Source organism: Suncus etruscus, chromosome X, assembly GCF_024139225.1.
Source record: "Suncus etruscus isolate mSunEtr1 chromosome X, mSunEtr1.pri.cur, whole genome shotgun sequence".
Classification (NCBI taxonomy): Eukaryota; Metazoa; Chordata; class Mammalia; order Eulipotyphla; family Soricidae; genus Suncus; species Suncus etruscus.
In genome coordinates, this window is record NC_064868.1 from 91971961 (window position 1) to 91999463 (window position 27503).

General features: G+C 48.0%; 1 protein-coding gene across 2 annotated transcripts; it reads left to right on the forward strand.

Annotated features, from left to right (window-relative positions):
* The first annotated feature begins 6097 nt into the window (after positions 1-6097).
* On the forward strand, positions 6098-12221 carry PRRG3 (proline rich and Gla domain 3). 2 transcript variants are annotated; one of them, XM_049767527.1, is made up of 4 exons: positions 6098-6222; positions 9468-9505; positions 10551-10711; positions 11026-12221. In XM_049767527.1, exons 2-4 carry the CDS (start codon positions 9499-9501, stop codon positions 11554-11556), a joined length of 699 nt encoding a protein of 232 aa, XP_049623484.1. In that variant the 5' UTR covers positions 6098-6222; positions 9468-9498; the 3' UTR covers positions 11557-12221. The 2 variants fall into 2 exon arrangements, with proteins under 2 accessions (XP_049623484.1, XP_049623485.1); XM_049767528.1 differs by lacking the exon at positions 6098-6222 and adding an exon at positions 6505-6701.
* Positions 12222-27503: the final 15282 nt, after the last annotated feature.

Genomic DNA, 27503 nt, shown 5'->3' on the forward strand with positions numbered 1-27503 from the left:
TCTCATTCCTGCCACTCTGGGGAGCAGAGCATGAAAGTATCAACAGCAAGAAAAGTAGCCAAGCCACCTGGTTGTCAAATGAGATGAGCTTACTTTGGACCCAGGTCATGTGTTTCCAGCCAGGAATGAAGGAAGAACTAGAAATGCAAAAGGTGTCTGAGAAGATTATTAGAAGATGCAAACTGGCAGGGGAGCAGGGACTGCCCAGAGTAGTTTTAGGGGCATGAAACAGGAGCTAAAGGAGGGGCTGGAAATCAGGTAGGAAGTGTGGACTGTTGATTGGTCTGATGTAATGCCACAGGAGTGGTATTTGAATTAGGCTTAAAAATGGGAGCCTGTTCCACCAACAGAATTGGAGAAACTAATCACCCAATACCCATCAGATAAGGGGCCAATATCTAAGATATACAAGATAATGACAGAATTTAACAAGAAAAAACATCTAACCCCATCAAAAAATGGGGCAAAGAAATGAACAGACACTTGCTCAAAGAAGAAATACGAATAGCCAAAAGGCACATGAAAAAATGCTCCACATCACTAATCATCAGGGAAATACAAATCTAAACAACAATGAGGTACCTTCTCATTCACAGAGACTGGCACACATCACAAAGAACAAGAACAATCAGTGCTGGCAGGGATGCGGGGAGAAAGGAACTCTAATTCACTGCTGGTAAAATGCTGTCTAGTCCAGCCTTTCTGGAAAATAATATGGAGATTACTCAAAAAACTGTAAATTGAGCTCCCTTATGATCCAGCTATATCACTCCTAGGGATATACCCTAGGGCCACAAAAACAAAATACAAAAATGCCTTCTGCACACATATATTCATTGCAGTACTATTTACAATAGCCAGAATCTAGAAACAACCCAGATGCCCCACAACAGATGAGTGGCTAAAGAAACTGTGGTATATCTATACAATACAATACTATAGAGCTATTAGAAAAAAATGAAGTCATGAAATTTTCCTATACATAAGTGGACATGGAAACTATTATGCTGAGTTAAATAAATTAGAGGAAAAGAGAATGACACAGAATAGTCTCACTCATCTATGGGATTTAAGAAAAATAAAAGACATCATTGTAATAACACCCAGAGGCAATAGAGATGAGGGCTGAAAGGACCAGCCACGATATGATGCTTACCACAAAGAGTGGTAAGTGCAGTTAGAGAAATAACTACACTAACAACTATTATGACAATGCTAGTGAGTGAGAGATGTAGAATGCCTATTTCCAATACAGGCATGAGTGGGGGAGGGAGATGGAGGGCATTGGTGGTGGGGAGGTTGCATTGGTGCAGGGGGGATACACATTTTTATGATTGAAACCCAATAACAAACATGTTTGTAATCAAAGTGCTTGCTTAAATAAGGATACTATTTAAAAATAGAAATGGGGGCCTGTCAAGGGGGCTGGGTGCCTGTCTTGGAGGGTCAGAGACAGGGAGCTTCTCAGTAGCAGCCTGTGAAGAAAATGGAACTTGAGCTTATTTGGGGTCAAGTCCAGGTAAGGTGAGTATAAACAGTGTAGGGTCTTGTACTTGCCTGTTGATTGGCTCTGCCTGTAACCTAGGCTCTCCTCTTTAGTATCTATTGTATGTTGATGTACTTACTAATTGTCCTCAATGTCTCCATCAGTGTTGAGAGTCTGGGTAAAGGAACTGTATTGTATTGACTAAATGGCTTTCCTGGGAGGTCAGTGGTGGTAGCCCAAGCAACACTAAAGCTTGAACATTCATGTGTGTTTGTCTCCTTAGGTGTTTACTCGTTTCATTCTCTGTGACTTACCCCCACTTGGCATTAAGACATAACGTCTTTATTATCCTCTGCCCCTTGACCCTGTCTCACTCTGTGTCTCACTCTTCTTTCCCTGAACTCCACTTGCAAAACTCACCCGATAAAATCCAGCATTCCCTGTCACTGGTCAGGCAGATCATGGCTGGAGAAAACCAGGCTGACAGGCCAGCAGTCATCTTTGAAACCAATAGCCAATTGCCCTCAAGTGGGCCCTGAATACAATGCAGCCATCATGCTACATCTGCAGAGAACACTCAGCATCCACAGTGTTCAGGAGATGAATATACTCCTTCCTCCCTCAAACCACTAGGACTCCTCTTGTACCCTTGCTCCTGATGCTAGTTTTGCTTCCTGTTTCTCTGAGAAATAAAAGCTCACCCACTGCCTCTTCAACTTACTCCATGTGTGAATCTCATTCCCCATCATCCATTTTCCCCCTTGGGGGCAAATTTGCAAATATACTGCCCTGTTGTACTTTCTCCAACAACTTGAAAAACCGATATCTTGTTCCTTTTGTATTCCTACATGTACCACATCCCCTTGTTTGTGTTCATCCACACATCCCAACTCCTCCAAAGTTTTGTCCCTTGTTACTCATTGTTTTTTATTTCCCTCTTCCTACTTTTGATCAGAAACATCAGTCTATCTACTTGGACCCCCATGTCTTATTGTTTTACTGGAAACCACCTCTCCATTGATAAGCCCAGGGCTCAGTTCTTCATTTGCCTCTTACTTCTCCTGTTAGTAGGATGTGAAAACTTTTTACTCTCTCTGTTCACATTCTGCTGGTTTCTCCCTATGTGGAACCCAACTCCTTCATATTTTTGTGTGTTGTTTTATCTCCCCGTCTCGACATGTTGGACTGTTGGGCTTGATGCTATGATTCTGTACTCCAGTCTCTCATCTTTTAATGCTATTAGATGCAATTTATTCTCTGAGGTTAACTCCAGGTCTGACACTGGCCTTCAACTCCAGGCTCTATGATCCAATTTACTTTATCACTGGCTTTTTCAGCTCCATCTTTCCTATTCTGGCTAACATTTAGAGGCTGCAGTTGACTCCTGCCTTTCAGTTACAGCCCATAGCCATCTAAATCCACCCAATATCTGCCAGTATTCCTTCACTTTCTGAGGCTACACAGTCTCTTACCTGCATTGTTCTAATGGTCCCTGCTTTGTTTTTGCCATTTTTCAGTCTATGCTTACAAAATAGCCAGATTGATCATTAGTGTGAAAAGAGAAGCCAAATGATGGCATTCCCGAGCTCGGCCCCTCCAGATCTCTCCACATCATTAACAGCCAAGTACTTACAATGCTGCCATCATTTTTACCTACTTCCTTACTGTCCTTTCTCACTGACCCAGATGACACTAGGTCTTGCTTCCAGTGCCACCTTCCTTGACTCATGCAATTAAAAACTCAACATCCTATAACCTTACTGCTTCAATATCCCTTCTCCTGCTCCCACCAGCACTGATCATTACCCAATATTCTCTATCTTTTCCTTTTCTGATACTTAATTTTGTCGTCTTTATTTTGTATGTTTTGTCTAAGCTTCATGCAGGTAGAAGGTTTGGTTTGGGGGTTGAGTTCTGTAACTCTAGGTCCTAGAAAGATTCCTTCTGACACTGAATGAATTATTAAAATCTTAGAGTGCTCAGATTTGCCATGTAAGGCATGACAGACTAAGTGGCTAAATCAACAGAAATTCATTTTCTTCACGTTTTGGGGGCTGGGAATCTGAGATCAAGATGTTAGCATGTTTTTTTTTGTGAGGCCACTCTCCTGGGCTTACAGATGACCTCATATCCCTGAATCCCTTTCGTTAAATACTGAAATTTTTCTTATAAGGACACCTTTATGTTGGAGTGGGATCCACCTTCGTGCCCTCATTTTACCTTCATTGGTTCTGTAAAGTTCATGGCTTCAAATAGAATCAGATTTTGAGTCTCTGGAGTAAGTGCTTCAATATGTGCACTCTGGGGTACATTTCACCTCAAAGCAATGTTTAATTGGTAAATTGGTTTGTTGAGGTGGATTGAGGTTCTAATGGGGGTAAAGATCAGTACATAAGCTCAGAGATAGGCAATATTTCAAGATAGGCTGGGGAGTGGGGGTGTTGATAGAAAGGTTCAGTTCTGGAAGAATGAAGGTTGGGTGGATGAAGTTACCAGGAGTGAATATGAGAGTTTGTCTCAGTAGAAGGATGAGGTCCAGTGATTCACTTAGGGAGAGGTAATGTGGAGAAGTTGATGGGGTTCAGGAGCAATGGAAAGAGGCAGTTGTCCTTGTTGTGGGAAGAAGAGTCAAGAGTGGTAGGTTTGTTCATTTGCCTAGGTAGGATGAAGGATGCTGAGAAATCCATGATAGACAATGACAGAAATACTTTGTGGAAAGTAGAAATTCAGGTCTAACTCAAAAAAAATTTCAAGATGGCAACAGCAGAGCATTAAATCAAACACATGGGATCTTTCTAATCAGACCTGGTTGACTGCATAAACCAAATACCCACAAAGTTGGTCTTCTCAAATGGAATCTGAGTCAGAAATGGAAGAATGGAGATCTTTGGATAAGATTTGGGAATAGAAAATCTGAGAGTGTTTTTGATATATGATGTGATTTTTGCCAGTTTTAAATGAGCAACTATACTGCATACTCTAAAGAGCTAAATTGTCCAGCAACCATCATTAATATGATTTTGATGTGGAAACCAAGTATGTGGGGAAAATTGCAGCAGCTAAGAGAAGAATGCATGTTGAACATAGTAGGGTCACAAAGTGTGTGCGTGTGTGTGTGTCCGTACGGCGTGTGTGTGCGTGTGTGTGTGTGTGTGTGTGTGTGTGTGTGTGAAGGGCAATGAGAGCACCAGAAGAGCTGCGTGGAGCTGGGGATATGTGCTGAGGCTCTGGATGGTGCCAGCAGCCTGACAGAAGCTCAAGTAAGTGCAATCTGATTGAAAAAAGTTTCTCCACTAGCAGAGTGAGTGATCAAGCCCCTTTCATCCTGGCAAGCGTGTGTGCTTTGTGTGTGTCTTGTGTGTGTGCAGGGGAGGACGATCTAAAACATATGGGTCGGGAAAGCAGAGTGATTTGGTTTTCCTTAGACTCTCTCTAGTATGGCTAGAACCATCTGGGTAGGTAAGCAGAAAGACCTTTAAGGATGGTCAATGCCAGGAAACCAGGGTAAACCAGGCAAAAACAAGGGTCCAGAGTTGCTATTGATATGGGCTACTACCCCTGCTCTCCATATGCTGGGGCTTAAGAGAGTGCCAGGCTCAGGAGGGGCAGAGGGCAAGGCAGGCTCAAGGGGCATTGACTAAGCACAGCTTCCAGGATGAGTGGAGAAGCAGGTACAATTTTACCCATTCTTTGTTGACAGAAGAGAAAACTGAGGTACCAATCAGCAAGTTGCTCTGGGTCAGTAGGGAGAGCCATGATACTAGGGTGCTCTGAGCCATGCCCTCCTGGTCTAAGGAACATTCTGGCAGACCAGGAGATCCTTAAGAATCCCAAAGTATTCTAGCAACCATAGCCCACGTATGTGCCCCCCTGGGCTGGGGGAGGGGCGGTCTTCTGATTGCTGAGGACAAAGAATGTAGATCAGACTCCAGGCAGTGTCCTGGGGCCAGGAAAAGGCCAAGAATTCTCTGAGGATTTGAAAAGGCTTGAAGGGCTGAGGAATTGGGGGATGGGGTGGGGAGCAGGGAGGGAGTTCAGTCCAGGAGCTGGACTAGCTGGGTATGGGGCTGATGCCCACCCCCAGGTCCCCACCCTATTTCCTTATCCCTGCCCTGCAGGAAACGGGGGTCCCAGTGCAGGTAGCACTAGCCCCCCACCACAAGCTGCTTTTGACCAACGCACCAAATTAGCAGAACACAAAACACCGCGGGGGTGGGGGGAGAGAACCAAGACCCAGTGATGCACTCGGTGACTTTCTTAGGTCGCCTTTGTCCCCCAGCTTCTGGGGACCATCCTGACCTGCTTATAGACCCACATCATCCCTTGGCTGTCTCGAACCAGCGTCATTTGTGCGGCCAGCACAGCCTGATGCGCTGCCCAGCTGCATTTCCCACCGTGGCCTCCCCAGTCCCATCCCACCTCCCGGGCAGGCCCTGAAGATTCCTTCCGCTAGCTTCACCAGCCCACTTCCTCCTGCACTCGCTGCTGCCCCGCCAACACGCAGCCTTCTCCCCATTTTCCAGATTTGCTGGGGGGTCTGTCTGCCGTCCGGGGGGTGGCAGGGTGCGGGGAGGTAAGTGACGAAGCCAAGGTCACCCAGTCATTGTTGGGCAATGCTCAGCCATCCGCGGTGCGCTGCGGTGCAACCTGGGTGAGGCGGGCCTAGCGGGGCGGCTTGGCGCCCCTTCCAACCCCCCTCCCCGGCTTCCACTGAGTCGGCCAGGCTGGCAGGACAGGTGAGGCCCGGCCAAGGCTAGTTGAGGGGGACAGCCCGCCGCGTGAGCCTGGGAAGAGCCTGCTGAAGCCCTGCATGGCACCCGGCCTGCGAGGGCCTGTGCTGGGCGTAGGGAGAGCTGGTCCCAGGGCCCAGGGTGTGGGGTAAGGGGTGCTTGGTGCGGGGTGCGCCCCGGATCCTCCAACCTGGTCCCGCCCCTCGCCGCAGGGCGGGGGCAGGGGCGGCACCGGGATTGGGGCGCGGGCGCGCGGGGCTCGGTGCGCGCCGCCGCCCCTCGGGCCTCCGCACCCCAGCCCGCTCGCCTCGCCCTCAGCCCTTTGGCTCTCTTGGGCCCCGGGGCGCAGTGCGGGGTAGCAATCGCGGCCTGGAGCTCGGGTCACTGTAGTCGCCTGTGCTTGAGGCTGGCGTGGGGCGCGGCGGGGTGCGGGGTGCGGGCGGCGGCGAACCCCTCAGAGGAGAGCAGGGACGGGGGGTGCCGAGGTAATGGCTAGGGACTGGGAGCAGGGCTGTACGGGGCGGGAGCACTAGATGCACCTGGGCCCGGCCGGGTGGCCACCTGGGCTTCAGGGGTGCGGGAGGACAGCGGGGGTGGGAAGGAGGGGGTTGGCTAGGCCGGGCCAGGGGGCTCGGCTGATGGGGGAAGCAGATGGGCGGGGACAGGGCCCTGCTGGCAGAACTGCTGCAGAAGGTGGCGGGGTACGTGAGCGAAGGCTAAGCGGGCAGCAGCCCCCCGCCCAGAACGGTGAGGCCCTTGGGCTTTGGCAGGTCAACTCGGCTGGTGCTGGCGTGAGGGCCACCGAGTTGGGCTGGTGGTGGGCACTGAAGGGATTGGTCAAGATGCTCCTCGGGGTGCAAGCACAGGGGGTCTTCAGCAATGGGGGGTTGCGTGCCATGGTGGGCGGGCAAGGACAGTCCTTCCAGGGCTGGCCCAATGGGAAAGGGGCCCAAAGAGCCCCTAGAGGGACTTGGAGCAGAATTTGGGAGTTCCGTGGCACCCGGTGGGGTGCTGAGTCACAAGATTAGAGAGCACAGGAACCTTCCTGAGCGCCCAGCCAGCGGGGGATGGGAGTCACAGCCCAGAGAGTCATTTTAGGGGGCCCATCTGAAGACACCGAAGGCTTAGGTGCCTCAAGCCCTTGTGGAAAGCACTTTGGGAGCCACAGCCTGTGGCAGTTGAAGGAAGGGCTTTGAGGCAGCCCCATCCTTGCCTTTCTTCCTCCGGTCCCTTTCAGGATTCAGCTGTGTTCCTGGGGGAAGCGGGTTCAAGTTCCTTCCAGCATCCAACTGGGGCCAGAGGGCTGCATCCAAGCTGATGCCTGCCGCAGCTTTCCTCCTGCTGGGGGAGCCCACTTCTTCCTCGCTGTTGCCATGGGAACAACCTATTGATGGTGTATTTATAGGGGAAGAAGCTGGTGCTCAATCGGGGGGATTGAGGGGCAGTAAGGTCAGGAGGCCTCAGATAACATCAACAGCACTGGTGCAGGCTATGGAATCTTTAATGCAGGGGCCCAGGGAGCAGAGTTTTGCCAGAACTTCCTGGCTGCCCCAAAGCATTAAAAATAAACTGGTGATATATGTAAGGGTCTGGCTGGCACGAGTTGGTGGCTGTCATGGCTATGGGTGTGCAAAGTGTGGGGCATTTGCATTAAGAAAGGGTTATGTGGAAGTGCTTCTGAGCATTTCCCTGCTCCAACTTTACAAACCGAAGCTGCTGTTTTCTTCTATAAGCAATGCCATGTGTGTTTTTCGATCCTTGCTAATTAGGAAGCCTTTGCTCATTCTTTCCAAAGCTTGTTTGATGCCGTAGCTCCGAATTTCTACTATCTGAAATTTCCAAATCTTACTCAGTAGAGGTACACACTAACACCTCCACCTGACTGCCACGGGCTCCGGGGGCACCTTGGAGACACACATTGGAAGTAGAACTTTGAGATACCTGTCAGGTCCTCACTCTTTGAGCCACTGAGGGTCAAGCAAGGCCCATTGGATGTGAATGCCCATGTGCATTGCTGGTGGGACAGTTTGGGTTGCTTTGGTCATGGAGGCTACATTTATTTGCTGGCTTGGCTTGAGTTTGAAGCTGATTTATGGCTGCTGTCCTACCTGTTGGTCAAAAGAATTCAAAGCTATATTTTTTTAAATTGTGATTTGGTGGCAACATGAATAGAATTCTATGTCTCAGGAGATAAGAAAATGACTTAGTCCATGTCTGCTGGGCTTCTGGAGTTTGGGCATCACTGTGAACATTGACTTCCTGGCAGTCTAGGAAAGAGTGTGACATGATGGTTTATATTATCCATGGGCCTTCTGTCTAATTGGTCCTAAAATCAGAGCATCTGCTTAGGCTGTGTTCATGTGTGCATGAGTGTGTGCATGCATATGTGTCTGTGTGTGTGCAGTGGACTGATGACTCCCAGATGTAGACAGCTTGGCCAGTGCTCTGGAATATATATGCGAGAGGGTGTATATCTTGGAGAGAACAACAAGCTGGCTGGATCACTCGTGAGCAGTAGACAAGCATATGGGCAGTATTTTGTGTTAGAGGCAAAGTTCGTGTCTAGATTGCACCCCAGTTTGGATTCCAGAAATTAATGTCTTGGTTCTCTGCCATAGTGTTCTTGACTGCAGAGGGTAGAAATGATTGGTTTCAGGACATCCCAGATGTCTTGCTACCCTGTCTGGTGATGAAAAAATAGCAACTAACATGAGCATGGCCCTCATTTGGGAACCAGTTGCTGTTGCCATATAAAGCTGTGCTGATACCCATATTTTACTCTGGTGCTGCCCCTTTTTTCAGTGAAATTGTTTATCATCAGAGGTCTCTGGGTTTTGTCATTATTACCAAACCTAGATTCCACAATGATCTTGTCAATCTTGCTGCTGTTTTGCTTGACTTCGTCAGAGTCCCTCTGCCTTTTTTATCAAATCTCTTTCCAGATTCATAGAGGGAAACAAGGAAGGAAGCATGCTGGCCTGAAGAAGGGTTTCTCTTTTAGAGAAAAAGGCAATCCAGACATTGAGTTTCTAGAGCAGTCTGTTTTATGACATGTCTGACACCTTTGCTTTCTGCTGAGTCTCAGAGTACTGCAGAGAACTTGAGGGTCTTTGAGAGACCCAACCTCAGAAAGTTCTTCTATGGACTTTGGTAGGATCGTGGATTACAGGCCATTCATTCCCTGAGTAAAACGAGTGTTCTATACAATTTGGAGGGGGGGTTACCATGACTTTGTATTTCTTTTTTCCTAGGCAACTGAAACTTCATATCTGAGACAGCATCATGGCAAGTGAGTATTTCCAGTTCAGGATGTAGTGGAGGAAGGCCCTTGCCCCAAGGCTTGTGGGAAAGGTACATTCCACTTCTCAAGGCCCTCCCAGCCTACCTCTCACCAAGAAGATCCAGTTATCACTGTTCAATCTTCCAGTGCTACCTTTCCCTTATTTGTTACTCCGATACCTTTTGGACATTTACCTGGGCCTTGTGAGACAAATGAATGTAACAGACCCATTGGTCTGGAGCAGGGCACTGAATTGTCTGATTGGACCTTAGAATTCTAGGCATATACTACATGTCACCTCTACTTTCACTCACTAGACTCTTAACTCAGGGTTACAGGGCTGCATTATTTATGCCATGGTAGTTGGCTCAACCATAGCTGGATTGGTCCTTTGGACTAAGGCAATTAGCTACCTCTTATTGCCATTATGTGGGTGGATTCTGTGCCCAATGTGGAAAGGCACCCATTCTCCATATAAACCTAGAATCCCCCTGATCTGACCTCCTAGGACCACTTTCATGTTTATGCACAGCCAGATTCTAACTTTACTCCAGTCTGGTTAAGACCATCTTGGACAAGGTTTAATGCCAGGCAATGTGTACAGATGGAGGGATGCCACCCTATTGAGTCTTGTGGAACTATTTTGGTGTTGCTTACCAGCACCAACTTCCTAGGGGAGTTGAGAAAGAAGAATTGCATTTGGTTCTTTCTGAGGTGATCCTGAGACACGAAGTATTCATTCGTTTAGTCAGGACCATAATACTCAACACCCCTAATCTCCTGTGTTCCTCAGCAACCATGCACTTCTCTCTTGTCCCTCTCTGCTGGCTCCTGTTTGTCTCCAGAGATGGGACTGGGGACTGCCTGTGCTATGTAGGACCCAAGGCATTCTAGACAGATGAGCATGACACCAGAGGGTCACCAAGAGCTGGTGGCATCTCTCCTACTTGCTATTGGGTTTCCTTTTATCACTGTGCCTCTACCTGACTGAATTGGGTTTGAAGGAGCCCTGGACACCTCCCCAATCCAGTCCTCAGCACAGCACTCTCTACAGTGTTTCTGGAGGCCAAGAATGCCCATTCAGTCCTGAAGCGGTTTCCTCGTGCCAACGAGTTCTTGGAGGAGCTGCGCCAAGGCACCATTGAGCGCGAGTGCATGGAGGAGGTGTGCAGTTACGAGGAGGTCAAGGAGGTCTTTGAGGATAAAGAGAAAACGGCAAGTACTGCTGGAGCTGCCTTCTGGGAACAGAAGGAGCGTCAGGAGGATGGAGTGGGACCGGATCTCATGTGAAGGGAAGTCAGCCCATTTCAAGACTGGGCATTGGTGGGTAGCCGGGGAAGGGGATGTCCTTTGAGTAAGATGCTCTCCTCCCTCAGCAACATGCTCCCTTGTTCTGAGTACACCCCACTATTTCTCCTTATCTTCCTTAAGGCCAGACAGAGGGAAACCCTGCCATCCACTAAGGTCCAGGGTGTGCACTAGGGCCCTGGTCTCAGTGCGGGCCACAAACTCTGTGTCTTCTCTGGCAGATGGAGTTCTGGAAGGGGTACCCAAATGCCGTCTACTCTGTTCGAGACCCTGCGCAGAGCTCAGAGGCCATGTACGTGGTGGTGCCCCTTCTGGGGGTGGCCTTGCTCATCGTCATCGCTTTGTTCATCATCTGGAGGTGCCAGTTGCAGAAGGCCACTCGCCACCACCCGTCCTATGCACAGAATCGGTACCTGGCCAACCGCACAGGCCACAACCTGCCTAGGGTCATGGTATATCGGGGCAATGTGCACAGTAGCCATGGGGAGTCTTCTGGGCACCGGGAGGTGGGGAGCCACCCACAGGTGATGCTGGGGCCCAGCGGGGGAACGCGGAGCACGGTACGCCTCGAGAGTAGCCTGTACCTTCCAGAGCTATCTCTGTCCAGACTATCCAGTGCCACCCCGCCCCCATCCTATGAGGAGGTGACAGCACCACAGGAGAGCAGCAGCGAGGAGGCCAGTGTCTCTTACAGTGATCCGCCCCCCAAGTATGAGGAGATCGTGGCCACTCATGCCAGCCCAGACAAGTAGGGGGACACTCCGGTGGGGGCCTGCACATGCTTCTGCCAGAGGCTCATTTTTGTTCTTTCTCTTTGGTTATTCACTTTTTGAAGACTGTGCCACCACAAAACAGCCTTAGCATCCTCGTTGCCAAATAATTTTCCAGCCGTGGATTCTTAGGAAGTCAGTGGTCAGAGGTGAGGTGGGGGTAAGGTCACAGCCCGCCAAGCCCCTGAGAGCCACAGCCACATACCCAGCTCTCCCAGAATCCCCCCAGTCCTTCCCCACTCCCTCCCCATCAGGGACTGGTTTCTCTTATGCCAAAGGAATCACCCCCACTGAGTTGATGGCAGCCACAGTGGCAGCCAGCCCATGACCAGGCCTGGAGAACTGTCTAAGAGTGGCACCCCAGGCCATGAGACCAGAAGTGAAGCCCAGCCCATGGCACCCCTTTCCACCATAGTCCTATGTGCTCTGCCCTGACTTCGATTTGGGGCCAAGGGCCAGGCCCCACCACAAATCAACAAGATTCATCCAAATTAGACACACAATGAGCACTGGCCCCTGAGCCCTTCTTAGGGTCCAAATGGAGCCTGTCATTGGCATCTGTGGCTCTCTTTACCCTTCCCACAGCCCCACACTTCACATTTAATAGATGGAAATGTCTGGAACAATCCAGAAAGACAAACTGTGTGTGGTGGGACTGAGGACAGGGCCTGGCAGGCAGACTCCTCCTCCTACAGGTGAGTTATTGTCAAAGCTACTCACTAGACCCAAGGACACCTCTGGGAGAGCCACAGTAGTAGGAATTGATATGCAGGGCAGAGCCTCGATCTCCCCCATGTGACCCTGCAGGCTTCTGGTCTTTCCCACAGGGCACAAGGAGTTGTCTTGGAAGCCTGATAGCCAATTCCCTTGAAGGAAAGTGCCCACAGTGGGGAAAGGTACTTAAGTGTTTCTTTTCAGAAACGTCTTTGTGGGAGATGAGGGATGCTATGAGACAGCTCTGCTCTGCTCCTGCCAGGTGCTGGTCCCTTCTCTTTCTCTCCTGCCTGTGACCCAGGGGCTGTTCACCCCACTTGAGAGCAGCTTCGGACAGCAGTTGGTAGGGGTGAGATGCCTTTAACTGGTAGTGACCCCTCCCAAGACACTGTCAAGCTCGCCTTCCCCCCTCCATCTCTCTCCCTCCTCCTGGTCCTGCTGCCAACCCCTTTGCCCTCTGTGGTGCTTTAAAAAAACTGTAGCACATTTTTTGTGGAGCCCAAAAGAGTGCACAGCCAGGGTCTATAGCAACCACAGCAGTTTAAGCCCCATGAGAAACCAAGCCTCTTTTCGTCTACACCACTTCCCAGAGCAGGCACCCTGGGCCTGGTTCTCCAGGCCAACCTGCCTGGGCCCCTTCCTTCCCTTGCCACCCTGGGGAGACTCTCCCCTAGGACCCTTACCAATCTGGAGGCCTGTGTTCTTATCCCAATGAGGTCACCAGCTAGAAGGACTCCATCCTGTGGTTGGGGTCCCTTTCCCCTACCTCATGGGCCAACTGAGACAGGCAGAGGTGCTGCTCACACAGTACTCTAAGCTCCAGGGAGCTAGCGTGCTTGGCCCTTTGGAAGCTTCTTCAGAATGAGTCCTGGGGAAGATGATGTTGAGTATCCCCCTGAGGAGCTGTGCCCTGCCACTTGAGCCCTCTCTGTTCCCTCCTGCCTTTCCCCCAGCTCCGCTGCCACAGGTGCTGAGCAGGTGGCATCTCCCTTTCCTCCCTTTTTCTCATCCTCCCACTGGGCCTCTAACATCGCCTAACCCCGCCCTTTCTAACAAAGGCAGTTGGCACCTAGAAGGCCTCTGTTCTTTCCCTGCTGGAGGCTGCCATGGACTGTGTTAGGGAGTCTGGAGCCAGGCCCCACTCACTCCCCCAGCATTTCCTTCTGAGAAGAGAGCCAGGCCTGGACCCTGCTGACCCTAGCCCAAGAGGTATGCCAAAGGACGTCCACTGCCTCAGGTGGTTTCTGAGCCTGCCCCTGCCCATCTGCCCAGGAGTTGCAACTGGGTGGAAATGCAGGCTGGGAGGAACAAGTCAGAGGCACATGAGCTACCACAGGAGAGCTCAGGCCACTGCTTCAGGCCAGGTCCTTGGGGACATTTTCCAGAGCCTGTGGTGCGGAGTGGGACAGCCGTGGCTTCTCCCACACCCTGTACATACCTTTGCCAACTGTCTTTTTATGGTTGCTGATTTGATACAATGCTAAATCTTCAGTGGCCATATTTTTGTTGTTTTTGGACTTGTGTACGTGTATGTGTGTAGTGTACACATGTGTGCACGTGGCCTTCTCTTACATGCTTATCTGAAAACATAGCCCATGATATGGCTTCATTTGTGCCAGGAGAAATGGTGCCTGCCAAGGCAAGCCAATGGAAAGGCCCTGAGTGAAAAGTGAGGAGCACTGTGGAGCCCCCCCCCCATTGTGGCTGTCTTCTCTTACAAAAGGTTCTGGATATTTCTGGTGGCTCCAATCTGGTGACCTCGCCCAGCTGGGAGATGCCCAGGCCAGTCTCAGCATGAGCCCTGTGGGTATCTGCAGCTGAAGAGACTTTGAAGAGCCTTGCCATGCCTCTGGATTTGGTCATTTCTCTCAGAGGAGAAAGAGAGGTGACTGTTGATTTGGGGGAATTACTAGCCTCGCTAACTTTTTAACTTTTTTGCCATTGCAGAAGTTAAAGGAAAGGTTTGCCACAATTCTTCAAATGGGAATGGCACGTGTTTTCATCCAAAAACAACTTTGTAAGACTTTTTCAAATTTGAATCAAAATCCTGCCCCTCCCCAGCTGCTCTCCATAGCCTGGGGATTTCCCAAATGTGAATTCCTTAGGGTGCTTCAGAAACCAGAAATCTGCCTGATTTTGGGGGTGGGTGGGTGGGAGGTGTGTCTTTTTGGTGACCTGAGCAGGAGGGATCGAGGACAGGAATGTTGAATGGTTAAGTAGTTAGGATGCAAGTAATTCTTCTTTGGATGGATATTGAGCTGTTGGCAGCTGGATGGCATAGAAGGGACCAGCCAAAGCACCCATCACTGCCTCTAGGGTGCCCTCTCAGCTGAGAGGCACCCACCAATAAGTCTCTGTCTCATGCCCCTCATGAGCACTTCGGCTGAGACTCCTGCTTTGATCACCTTACAGCTTGACAAGTGCAGCAGCTCCACCCTCCCCACTGAACACTGCTAATAGTAATCAGTGTAATTAGTGAATTTTAAAGGACTGTAATCAGGCTGCCTGCAAGCCCTTAGAAAGCCTGTAGTTGGAAGGCTGCTAATTGAGAACTTGGAGTCAACCCGAAACTTATGGAGATTCGTGTCAACTGCAATTCTTGGATTCTTGCGCTGTCGAGGTCCCCCACATTTTCCTCCCTGTTATCAGGGTTCAGAGTCACGTGTTCAAGGGAGGGCCTTTGGGTTCTGAGGAGAAAAAGCTCAAGACTTTAAGGACCCCTCCACGGTGCCTTCAGCTTTAGGGGTTCAGCCTGTCTATGAGGTCAAGCTTGTGTGCAGGACGATACTTGGTTCTCTCTCCATTGTGGAGACAGTTGAGGAACTGAAGCTTTTCTTTCTACACCTGTATTTGCCCTGTGAAAAAGTTGCTTTGTGACCTAGACAGCAATTTCAAGTCCTGTAAGTGTGTTCTTTCTAAATGCTCTGTACAGCAGCTGTTTCCCCGATCACACTACACTTGCAGCTCTCCCCATTCGCCTCCAATATTCCAGGGTAAGGAACTTTGCCTTTTTTAAGCTGTGGGCAATGAGTGTCTTTTAAGCAAGAATTTCCCTGATAGAGATAATGAAACAGCACAGCCCCTTGGTCTGAAAGCATTGACAATAGCTGTTGTTGGGTGCCAAAACAGGGGACCTGATCCCAACATTCACACACAGACTCCAGACTGGGACCAAGCTCATGGCTGCTTTGCTCTCCCAAGCGGGCTACTCTATCTCTCTTTCTCTCTCTCTCTCTCTCTCTCTCTCTCTCTCTCTCTCTCTCTCTCTCTCTCATTGTAACTTTGTGGCAGTGGAAACCCTGACATGCAATTGAGCTTCTCCACCTGATTCCTGTGCCCTGGAATCATCATCATCTCACTTGATACTGAGTGTGCTGAGAGCGTTGTGCATTCATTCCTGCAGGGGTTCACTTTGGAAGGGGGTGGAGGGGGGGTCTTGTGACAACACATGATGTTGCTTCTGATTTCTCTCTTTTTCTAATTGTTAACTTTACTGTTCAATTGTGTCTCTTTCTGTACAACAATATATTGTGTCCTAATAAAGAACCAATGGCATTCACTCCAGCCTGTGCATTCACCTGGTTCCTGCTGCCTCTCCTGAAACAAGGTTGCTCAAGGGGCAAATTTGTGCTTCTCAAAGTAACCCAGTAGATAAGGAAACAGCCAGAACCAGTTTCTGAAAGGAAACAGGGATGGCCAGGGGTCCTTATGCTTCTCTGTGTCTGTGTGTCCATGTGTATGTGTGTGAGTGAGTGAGTGAGTGAGAGATGATCTCTGCATCTGCCTTCTAAGAAGAGCATGTGACCTCTTCCAAACCCTAGGAACCACTACCCTACACCGTGACCCCTGAAAAGTGGTCTCCTTTAGTAGCAAGATGTCTGGCTGCCTTGCAGAGTTGAAGCAGCAGGGGCCAGTGGAAACTTCCTGTGCCCTTTCAGAGTGTGGGGTCCTACTCAGGCCTGGCTCTCTAAATGCCAAGGATGGGTCAGAGATTATTGAGACATAGGCCACGCCGCCACCACCACCACCACCACCACCACAGTCTCCCCTTAGAAGAGAAAGTGGAGCCTTAGTGTAGACCTCCCCGTGGATCAAGTGGTACAAGAGATGCCAATGCTCAATCATGAAAGTCACCCCACACCTTTGACAAGACAAGGCCAAATAGTGATATGATGGCAGTAAATGTGGGGCCCCCATTCAAGGTTCCCTTCTTCTGCCAGGCTGGTGTGTTGTTGTGATGACCACCTTCTGGCTATGCTGGGAAGTCGGTGAAGGCCCCTCCAGCCCTCTGCCTCAAGTGGACAGGCTTGGGTTCTATGCAGGGTTTCTTAGCTTTTGAAGCAAACTATCTAGACAGTGACTTAGGGCCTGAGCTAGCCCATAACAGGAAAGGGGTGCATGAAGGAGACCCAGATTCCCTGCTCCACCAGGGATACTGCCTGAGGGACTGGGCCTCACTGTCTTATCCACCATCTACAAGACCACCATCTGTACAGCTTTTAGGGTTGGCGGTGGGATTGCTGTGGAGGGCAAAAGGTGGTCCTGCTCTAGGCTCCAGTGCCACTGCAGCTGTCGAGACTGTATTAGATGGAGATTGACTTTGTCCATCAGCCATGAAGGTGACTCTGCTCCCTCTGTCCCCAACCCCTGTCCCAACACTCACACACACAAATGATTTGGGGGGTACAATCCAATTGTGGTTTGAGGTTGACTCCCACTAATCACACAGATTCTGGGAAAGTGGGATAGACATCCTGATTTCTCTGAGATGCCAGACAAGCTAGGGAACCCTGCCTCTTTGGGGGGTCTTCCACAGACAACTTGTTTCTGTTGGTCAGACTGTGACTGGTGCCATTGCTCCCCCAAAGCAGCTTGTGTTAGGGAAGAAGAGGAATTTGGATGGTCCTTCAGAGGAAACTGACATGAGAACAAACACAGTAGTTTGCCAGAATCACAAGACTGACAGCTCCAATAACAGCAGCTTTCAGATGCCTTTCTGCAGAATTCCAGTCACCCGATGGATGCGGGCTCTCCAGGCTCTCTGTGCTAGAGAAATAGGAGATGTGTGTATGGAATCTCACTGTGGCTAAGCCATTTGCTCCTGGCATTCCCTGAAACTGGAGACTGATAGGGAAAGGTAACAGGGCAAGGGTAAGGCCCCTGCTTCAAGTCAATCCCTGGGCTCCAGGAGGCAAGTCATTACCTGGAGTTGCAAGTATTGCATGACAGGAAGGCATTGGATAAGCCAAGCCAGTTGTGTGATTTGGGACTTGTGCTTGGGGGACATTCCAGGGGCCACTGGTAGGTGTAGCCAGGGAAAGCCTCCCTTGAGAAGTGGTGCCAATCTACACCTTGGAGGATGAGTAGCAATCAGTCAGGCAGAGAGAATGGGACACAAGTCTATATGCCCTGCATGTTGGTCAGGTTAAAGGAGTGGACAGGGAGCATAAGGGGAAAGACTTGAGCAAGATGAGCAAGGAAAAGGAGAGAAAAGCAGCCCTGGTGGGCTCCAATTTGTGTCAACCTCAAAGCTGGGACTTCTAGTTACCATGGAGTCCAGGCATGTTGTCTTTAAAACAATCTCCTAAGTCTGGGTGAAAGAGACACAAACTCTACAAACAAGCAGGATCACAGGAAGGAAAGTGACCATCTCACAGTCATCAGGCACGAGATGACAAGATGACAAGGGCATTCTAGAGTGGCAAGAGAGAGGAGACAGAAGAGGCCTACAGAGACTTTATACCCCAAATTCTATGCTTGCAAGTTAGTATTAGGGTTCTTCAGAGACAGGGCCAGTGGGCTTTCTGTATCCTATTGATGTAGTTTATCTACCAACAAACAGTTTCCCAAATCGTGTAGAGACACAGGCTGAGAACTCCAACAGTATGCAAATGGGAAGCCCAGAAAAACCAATGGTATCAGTTCTCCCTTGCAAACCACATATTCCAGGGCACAAAGGGATAAGCAGAAAGCAATATATACTCTAAGCTAAAGGGGTGGGGAAGGAGAGACAGGAAAGGTTTGTTTACATTCCTATGACTTTATTGTCCTTTTCACATCTTTAATGTCTTGATTACCATCTACCCATCTGGGAGATCTAATCTGCTATTTCCACTGATTTAGGACTGCAAAGATAGTATAGGAATGACAAACCCAAGTTTGACCATATCTCCAATACCACATATGGTCCTCTGAGACAGCAATAAGCCCTGAGAACAGCTGGGTGTAATCCCCAAACTAGCAACCCAACAAAAGTCAACTATCCACTGATTCAAATGTTACCAGAAAAGCCCTCAAATACCTTACAATACCAATACCGGTGGGTGGAACCATGCATGGTGACTGATTGGGTTGGGAAGGAATAGGCAGGAATCTAGATGAATCTCAGATTTGGGGACTGGGCCAGTGGAGCCATTCTTGGAACAGCTCACCTTGAAAGAACAGGCTGTGGAATATTCTGAATCACTGAGGCTGTGTGTAGCTAGGGATGTGGCCTGTGTCAAGAGGAAACTCTAGTGGGAGGAAACGGGAAATTTTAGAGAACTCCTTAAATAAGCAAAGCCAAAACTTGAATGTGGACCAAGAGACACGAGTACCCCGAGGAGAGAGGACAACAGTAAAAATATTTTAGACTCAAGTAAGATGCTGAGTCAAGTAGGTGCATTGGACCCAATAGCCAGGACATCACATGCAACATTGGCCAGAGAACTTCTGGTCGAGTAGGTGAGAAAGTTCTACCTAACAGGGATGATGGCCATCAGGGCCATGGCATGCATGGCTAGGCAGCACTTCAGAGGAGCATAGAAAGGACAGTCAGTAGTTCTGTAGTGAACTCATCGCCTGGCACACCTGATGGTGGACACACTAAATGCCGGGGAGACTAGAAGAGCTAAAGCTGGCATGGCCCCTGCCCTGAAATCCAGCCAGAGACTGGGAGAGCATAGGGAGAGAGCTCAAAGAGCTGAATCTGAAGTCCAAATGTGTAAAATCACCCCCTACGCCATATCTCCAACCCCAGGTGAAGCAGTCTGAAGCAGAGTCACTGCACGAACTGCAGAACAGGCAGAGGGTAAAACATGTAGCCTGGCTATCTTCTACATCTTATGGAGAGAGAGCTGCCTGCCAGAACTGTCACTTTTATTGAGTCCAGAGACCACTCTAGGTGGGGGTGTAAGGACAGATAGCTCAGGCTAACCTGAGCCAGTCCTATCCAGGTTTACATGTAAGACAATCTCAGTTTGGGGGAGAACCAAGTTGTAAACAAATAGATACAAAGAAATGAGGGATAATCTTTGTTTTGGGTAAAATAGGGTATAATCTAACACACAGGCTCAAGATGGAAGGCTGTTGGAACCTAGCGAAGCAATCCTAAGGCCTTGAAAGTCCTAGCAGCCAGCAGGCTTCAAGCATTGGCCCCCAGGTCCAAGTGCATCCCATGCCATGAGGTAACCCTCTCCTGGCTTTTGCTAGGTGGGTATCACAACTTTTTCTAGGGACACACGATGGCCAAATGTGGTGCTGGGCTCAAACTCCCTCATCAGGCTGGGACTGCTGACTCCATCCTCCCTGTTTGTGTGATAGCCAGTCTTCCAAAGCAAAGGCATCTCAGAAGACCCTAAGGCAGGGGTCTCAAACTCGCAGCCTGCGGGCCGTTTGCGGCCCTCCATACAACATTTTGTGGCCCGAGGTTGGCCTTCAAATATCGCAGTATTTGCGATTATGTGCTTACTGAATAATCGCAATAAAAATCTCATTAGTAAGAAAAAAATCGCATTAAACATTCGCATACCCTGAGCAGTTCCGTTCGGGGTATGCAAATGTTTAATGCGATTTTTTGGGATTTTTTTCTTACTAATGCGATTTTTATTGCAAATATTCGGTAAGGGAAATCTCTTATGAGGCCCTGCCTCATCCCAACTTTGCCTCCTGTGGCCTCAGGTAAATTGAGTTTGAGACCCCTGCCCTAAGGCCTACGAGGGAATTTGCAACTGCCAGTCCATGAACTGGTATCAGTCTGCAGGAATAAAAGTGCTGGATTTCATAACTGTTCAGTTCTTCCTGTGAACATCCCCTATGGCCTCACATGGACCTTGAAGAAGTCTGAGGCTCTCATTGGCACCTCAGGTCTGGGCCTGAGTGTACTGAGTACTGGATCATGTCCCTGTTCAAATAGTTGTCAATGTATGTGATTTATAGTTCAGTTACTGAAGGCTTCGTGTGTATATCATTCAAACAGCACAGCCGTCTATGTCTTCTTCTTCTTCTTCTTCACTTCTTTTTTAATTTTTGTCACTAATGTTTCTTAATGATAATACCAGTATTTTAATTAATTTAATTTATTTATTTAAAGCACCATGATTACAGACATGTTTGTAGTTGGGTTTCAGTCATATAAAAAGTACACTCCCCTCACCAGTGCAACCTTCCTACCATCAATGCCCCCCATCACCCTCCTCCCCCACCCACTGCCTGTCTTCGAGATAGGCATTCTATTTCGCTCACTCACTACCATTATCATGATAGTTGTTGATGTAGTTATTTCTCTAACTGAGCTTACCAATCTTTGTGGTAAGCTTCATATTGTGGGCTGGTCTTTCCAGTCCTCATTTCTATTGTCTCTGGGTATTATTAACATAGTATCTTTTATTTTTCTTAAATCACACAGATGAGTGAGACTGTTCTGTCTGTCTCTGTCCCTTTGACTCATTTCATTCAGCATAATAGTTTTCATGTTTATCCACGTATACAAAAATTTCATGACTTCATTTTTACTGACAGCTGCATAGTGTTCCATTGAGTATACGTACCACAGTTTCTTTAGCTACTCATCTGTTGCTGGGCATCTGGGTTGTTTCCTAATTCTGGCTATTGTAAATATAGCTGCAATGAACATAAGCATTGCAGAGGACATTCTTGTGTTTTTGTAGTCCTAGGATATATCCCTAGGAGTGGTATATCTGGGTCATATGGGAGCTCAATTTCCAGTTTTTTTTGAGGAATCTCTATATTGTTTTCCATAAAGGCTGGATGTGGGTATCACTCCCCAACTTCTTGTTTATCCCACCTGAATGATAAGAACTGCCCATAGCTGGAATTGGCAGATAAAGGAGGCTGCCTGGGGGGAGAGAGGGGATAAGAAGGAGAGTTAGAAAGAGAAAAGAGAGGCAGCAAGAAAGCTTGCAGAGCAGCTGAAAGGAAGTCAGAGGCAGAGAGAGCCAGAGAAGGAGCAGAGAAGTGGCTGCTTGGAAAAGGCTTAGCATAGAAGCCATGTGAGGAAAGGCACATGGCGGTTAGAGCCGTGAAATAAAGATGACTGACTCCTGGAACTTAAACTGGCTGCTTGTGATTATTTCTCCACCATTATCCTGCATCTTCAAACCCACTGACTGAGGTGCCTAGAGATGCCCCTAGGTGCTGTGCCAAGAAAGGATTCACCCAACACTAGGATTTTAGACTTTAATTATTAATTATTTAATTTAAAACAACAGCTGGACTAATTGGCATTCTCACCAGCAACAAATGAAAGTTCCTTTCTCCCCACATCCCCACCAACATTGATAGTTCTTGTTTTTTGTGATGTGTGCCAGTCTCTGTGGTATGAGATGTTACCTCATTGTTGTCATGACTTGTATCTCCCTGATGACTACTGTTGTGGAGCATTTTTTCATGTGCCTTTTGGCCACCTGTATTTCTTTTTTGAGGAAGTGAATGTTCAATTCTCCCCCCCCCCATTTTTTGATGGGGTTAGATGTTTTTGTTGTTGTTGTTAAGTATGTCAGTACCTTCTATATCTTAAATGTTAGCCCCTTATCTGTTGGGTATTGGGTGAATAGTTTCTCCCATTCTGTGGTTAGCCTTTGTATCCTAGTCACTGTATATCCTTTGAGGTGCAAAATCTTCTCAGTTTAATATAGTCCCTTTTGTTTATCTCTGTTCACTTGTTTAGACAGTTGTGTTTTCTCCTTGAAGATGCCGTTAGTCACAATGTCAATGAGTGTTCTACCTACGTGTTCTTCCATATACCTTAAGGTTCCGGGTCTGATGTCAAGGTCTTTAATCCATTTGGATTTGATCGTTGATCTCCTTTTCCTCCTCTTTCACCTCCTCTTCATTCTCCTCCTTCTTTTCTTTTTCTCCTTCTTCCTCCTCCTTCTACTCTTTTCCTTCTCTTTCATCCTTTTCCTTTTTGTTCTTCTTGCTCTTCCTCTTCCTCTCATTATTCCCCCTCTTTCTTCCTCCTCCTTTCTTCTCCATCCTCTCTTCATTCTCCTCCTCCTCTTTCTTGTTCTTGTTCTTCCTCTTCCTTCTTCTCTTCTTCCTCCTCTATTGAATTAAGTCCTCTGGTTCTAACATCAGAATACTGGAGAGACACAAATCTGGAATTGGAATGCAGTCTGGAAAATAATTCACACACACACATACACACACACCACACATGAAGAGAGAAAAGGATTTTGAGGAGTTTCTCCGTGTACCATTAGTTCCCAAAAGAGCAGGCAGCTCCAAGGAGTTCCAGAAACATAAGGGCCTATTTACTCTCCAAACGAGAATTTAATCTGAGTGAAAACATCACATCTGGAAGGTGGGACCAGCTGGTCTCAACAGCAATCAGAAGTGCTACATTCAAAGCTGCTTCCAACCAACGAGTAACAAGGTGTATACTGAGTGAGGTGGAAATGGATCAATCCCATTATCCCTCACTATCCTCCTTACTTTCTCTTTTCTTTCTTCTCTTCTTTCCTTCCTTCCTTCCTTCCTTCCTTCTTTCTTTCTTTCTTTCTTTCTTTCTTTCTTTCTTTCTTTCTTTCTTTCTTTCTTTCTTTCTTTCTTTCTTTATTTCTTTCTTTCTTTCTTTCTTTCTTTCTTTCTTTCTTTCTTTCTTTCTTTCTTTCTTTCTTTCTCTCTCTCTCTCTCTCTCTCTTTCTTTCTTTCTTTCTTTCTTTCTTTCTTTCTTTCTTTCTTTCTTTCTTTCTTTCTTTCTTTCTTTCTTTCTCTCTTTCTTTCTCTCTCTCTTTCTTTCTCTCTCTCTTTCTTTCTCTCTCTCTTTCTTTCTCTCTCTCTTTCTTTCTCTCTCTCTTTCTTTCTTTCTTTCTCTCTCTCTTTCTCTCTCTCTTTCTTTCTTTCTTTCTTTCTTTCTTTCTTTCTTTCTTTCTTTCTTTCTTTCTTTCTTTCTTTCTTCCTTCTCTCTTTTTCTTTTCCTTTTGTTTCTTTCTTTCTTACTTTCTTTTTCTTTCTTTTTTTTTTTTTGGTTTTTGGGCCACACCCTGTGACGCTCAGGGGTTACTCCTGGCTATGCACTCAGAAGTTGCTCCTGGCTTCTTGGGGGACCATATGGGACGCCGGGGGATCGAACCGCGGTCCGTCCTAGACTAGCGCAGGCAAGGCAGGCACCTTACCTCCAGCGCCACCGCCCGGCCCCGTCTTTTTCTTTCTTGCTTTCTCTCCTCTTTCTTCTCTTCTTCCTCTTCCCTTCTTCCTCTTCTTCTACTACTTATTCCTCTTCTTCAGATGTTTGTTAAAGTATGCCATTTACAGTATGGTTAGTGATGGCTTTGTGCATGCATCATTCCAACACCACATCTGCAGACAGATATATCTACATTCCTGCACCAAGGGCCTGGTTCCTTGCTACCGGGTGGTAGCTGTCCTCTGCTCAGTTATAGGGAGCATCTCTTCAGTTCTATTGCCTGTGGTTCTTTGTCACCCCTTATTGTGTATCTTCAAACCCTTCCCATGGGAGGTACAGTTCTGTGTCTGTTCCTCTCATGCCCAACCTTACTCAGTAGGATCTTTGCTACTCCTACATGCTTCTGTCCTATCTTCAAGCTCAGTGCTCTATGAATCCCAGATCATCTATGTATAAAACAGGGAAAGCAGCTGTTTCATAGATGGAATGCTTCTTGCTGGCTTCAGGTCCCAAAGCCCCACAGCCTCCCAAGGATATTCTTTGCCTATCCTCTTTTTGTTCTCTTTCCACTTCAGACTGTTTTGCCCTACTTTGCCCATTCTTTTTGCCTCACAATTTTCCTATGACTACTGGTCTTCCCAAATCATACAAATATTTTATATTTAAGGCTGCAGACATGAAAACAAGGAGCATTTTACATGGCCAATCCCACTCCCTGTACATGGCTAAAGTGAACCCCCAGTAGGTAACTGAACTCTTCAGCTTTCCCTACTTGCTACCAAATTTTTGCTGGAAGGGGTCCAGGGCCAGCAGAGGGCAAGGGCAGGGAAGACAATGAAAGTTGGGAATGTTCCCACTTCTGGTCGCCATATCCAGTTCCACCCCAGGACTACATTTTGCTCCATACATGAAGAGTAGTGCTTAGTTACCCTATAAGCACTAACCAGCTTCAGTAACCCTGAATTTATAACCCATAGGGAGGACCTTGAGGTGTTTCTGATGAACACAGAGCACCTTGCCAGTTGCAGAAAGTTCCATTCAGCTCAGTAGCCAGGACTGCTGTGATGTCAGCCTCTTTCTCCTATTCTAATGTTCCTCATCTTACACCAGAGTCGAGGGGTGTTCCTGGAGTTCCAAGATAATAATGCTCATGCAACAGTGCTCACAGGGGACTTTGGGCTTCTTCTGATGAGACTATATTAATTAAGCCTGACAGTTCAATTCTGATCAGTCCCTGCAGTGCTGGGGGCTTCTAGAGTTCCCCAGGGTTTCTTCTGGTGGTGGTACTTTGGGATTGAACCAGGAGCACGTGCCAAGCAGAGCAGCCCCTGAGCCATCAATTCTCTGGCCCCAGAGAGAAGAATTTAGACCAATCTGAACCCTGGTGTCAGGGATCAACTGCCCAGGACATGAACAGAGGCTGCACATACAATAAAGACAGGGTTCTCACTCTTCAGGTGACCCAACTCTAGGGGCCCAAAGGGCAGCGGGGTTCATGGTAGAGACTGACACTCCAGCTACTATCCCCACAAACCCTCCAATTTCCTCCCTATCTTTCTTCTCACTGTCTTTCATGGCACAGGAACCTTGTCCCCCCTCCACTTCCAGTGTTAGTCCCAACTTCAGACAGCCGCACTCAAGGAGATTCGTCCATATTTAGCAATTGAGAGGCTCCCTGTTATTGTGTCCCCAAGGGCTGTCCAAGGTGGTGTTACCTTTAACTTTCCTCTCTGCTTATTCAGGGGCAAACCATCCTTCCTACAGCCTCTGCTGCAGTACTGCCTGTCTCTTTAAAGAATGAAGGGACAAATGCAAGATGCCCTTGGTCTTTTCCTGTCCTCTCTGGATGGAGACAGGACTCTGGGACTGCAGAGATGACCTCAGGCCCAGCTGTTTCCAGGAGCAGGAAGAAGAATTGTTCGCAGGTCCCTGAATCGCATTAGGAAGTGGGGAGGAAGTGTGCGGATGTCTGCAAGATTTGGCTGTGCACCACAGATCAGCTTGACTTTCTGGGACCCGTGACTGAGACTGCCTGAAAAAGAGCCATTTGGAGGATGTTGGCCTTCCTTCAAGGCTCTGCTTAAGTGGCTGCTTCCACCAAGCCCAGTGAAGGTCGTTGGTGACAGTGGAAGTCTACCATTGAGCGCAGTGTGGAAGGACCTCGGGAGAGGATGTGAATAAAATATATCAGGAGAAAGACAAAGGCACATCAGGCGATCTCGGCTCCTGTGTAGAAGATGACACAGCCCAACTGATAATAAACAAATCAAGACAAAGCCCAGCAAAGTCTCAGACTAGAGGAACATACAGTGGATCCTTGAAAAAAGAAAGGAGAGTGGGGCGTCCATAAGATGGCATTGAGCAATGATGAAATGAGACTGGGGGTGGGGTGGGATGATGCATTTGTCATCTGTATAGATATTGATTTATAAACTGGATCCCTGAAACTTTTGTAATATCAACAAATTTTGCTTTGATTAAGAAATATTTAAAGGACAAATATAAAGTAAAAAACCATGTGTCCCCATCCACCCACCAAGCCAAAGAAAGTAGTATTGCCTGTGTTGCGAGTCTGGTTTGAAGCTCAGGGGGCCACGACTGACCCCCTGACATAGAATGATAATTGGGAGTTATCCAGTTCCCATGTGCAAGGAAACCAGGAGTTTGATCAAGGGAGGTGTCTCGGCATCAGACCTCAGACAAGCTTCCTGATGTACTGACCGAATTGTTCCCTGTCCCCTCTTACTGCTGGACACAGACATTGCTCCTCTGGGAACCTGAGTTAAATGCATAGCTGGAGGAGGCCAATGTGTGGAAACCAGTGATTGAGGCAGAAGGGGGCTAGGTAGGGTGACAAAGGATTTGAGGTTGAGGTGATTCAGACTCAGGTTGGATGCCTGCTCTGTGGGCACTGGATGCCCTGTAGGCTTTATAAGAACTTGGCTGCAGTTTCACTAGGCTTACTTGTTCCCCGGTGATGCTCTTTGCTCACAATCACCTGTAGGGAGAAGATGATATGTTTACTTTGGAGTTGTCTAGCTTAAGAGAAGGGAGCGCTTTCGCTTTCCCTCCCCTTTCTCATTTGTAAATAAAACAGAACCTATTTTATTCAGGATCCAAGCCCTCCAGCACACAGTTCAGAAGCACAGCAGATCAATAAATATATGAAAATTGCTCCAATTTATTCATAATTAAAGTCATATAAATAAAATCAACAATGAGATAGCTATCACTTTTCACCTATCATAATGATGCCCTTTTAGAAATTTTTATAATATGCACTGGTGAGATCTCATAACTCCACTTTGAGCCACCAGCTCAACAATATCCCATGTCCTTGTGTGAATCATGCTACCCAAAACCACTCACTGCTACTTTATGATTTATGAGTGGGAGGACTCTAGATACCCTAAATGTTCCTGTACCAGTTCATGAGTAGGGGTGCAGCTTGAAGCCAAATACTGGATTGCATTTAAAAACACAAGGGAGGGGGCCTGGAGAGATAGCACAGTGGTATTTGCCTTGCAAGCAGCCGATCCAGGACCAAAGGTGGTTGGTTCAAATCCCGGTGTCCCATATGGTCCCCCGTGCCTGCCAGGAGCTATTTCTGAGCAGACAGCCAGGAGTAACCCCTGAGCATCGCCGAGTGTGGCCCCCCAAAAAAAAACACAAGGGAGGGCTGGAAAGATAGCATGGAGGTAGGGCATTTGCCTTGCATGCAGAAGGACAGTGTTTTGAATCTCGGCATCCTATATGGTCCCCCAAGCTTTCCAGGAGTGATTTCTGAGTGTAAAGCCAGGAGTAAACC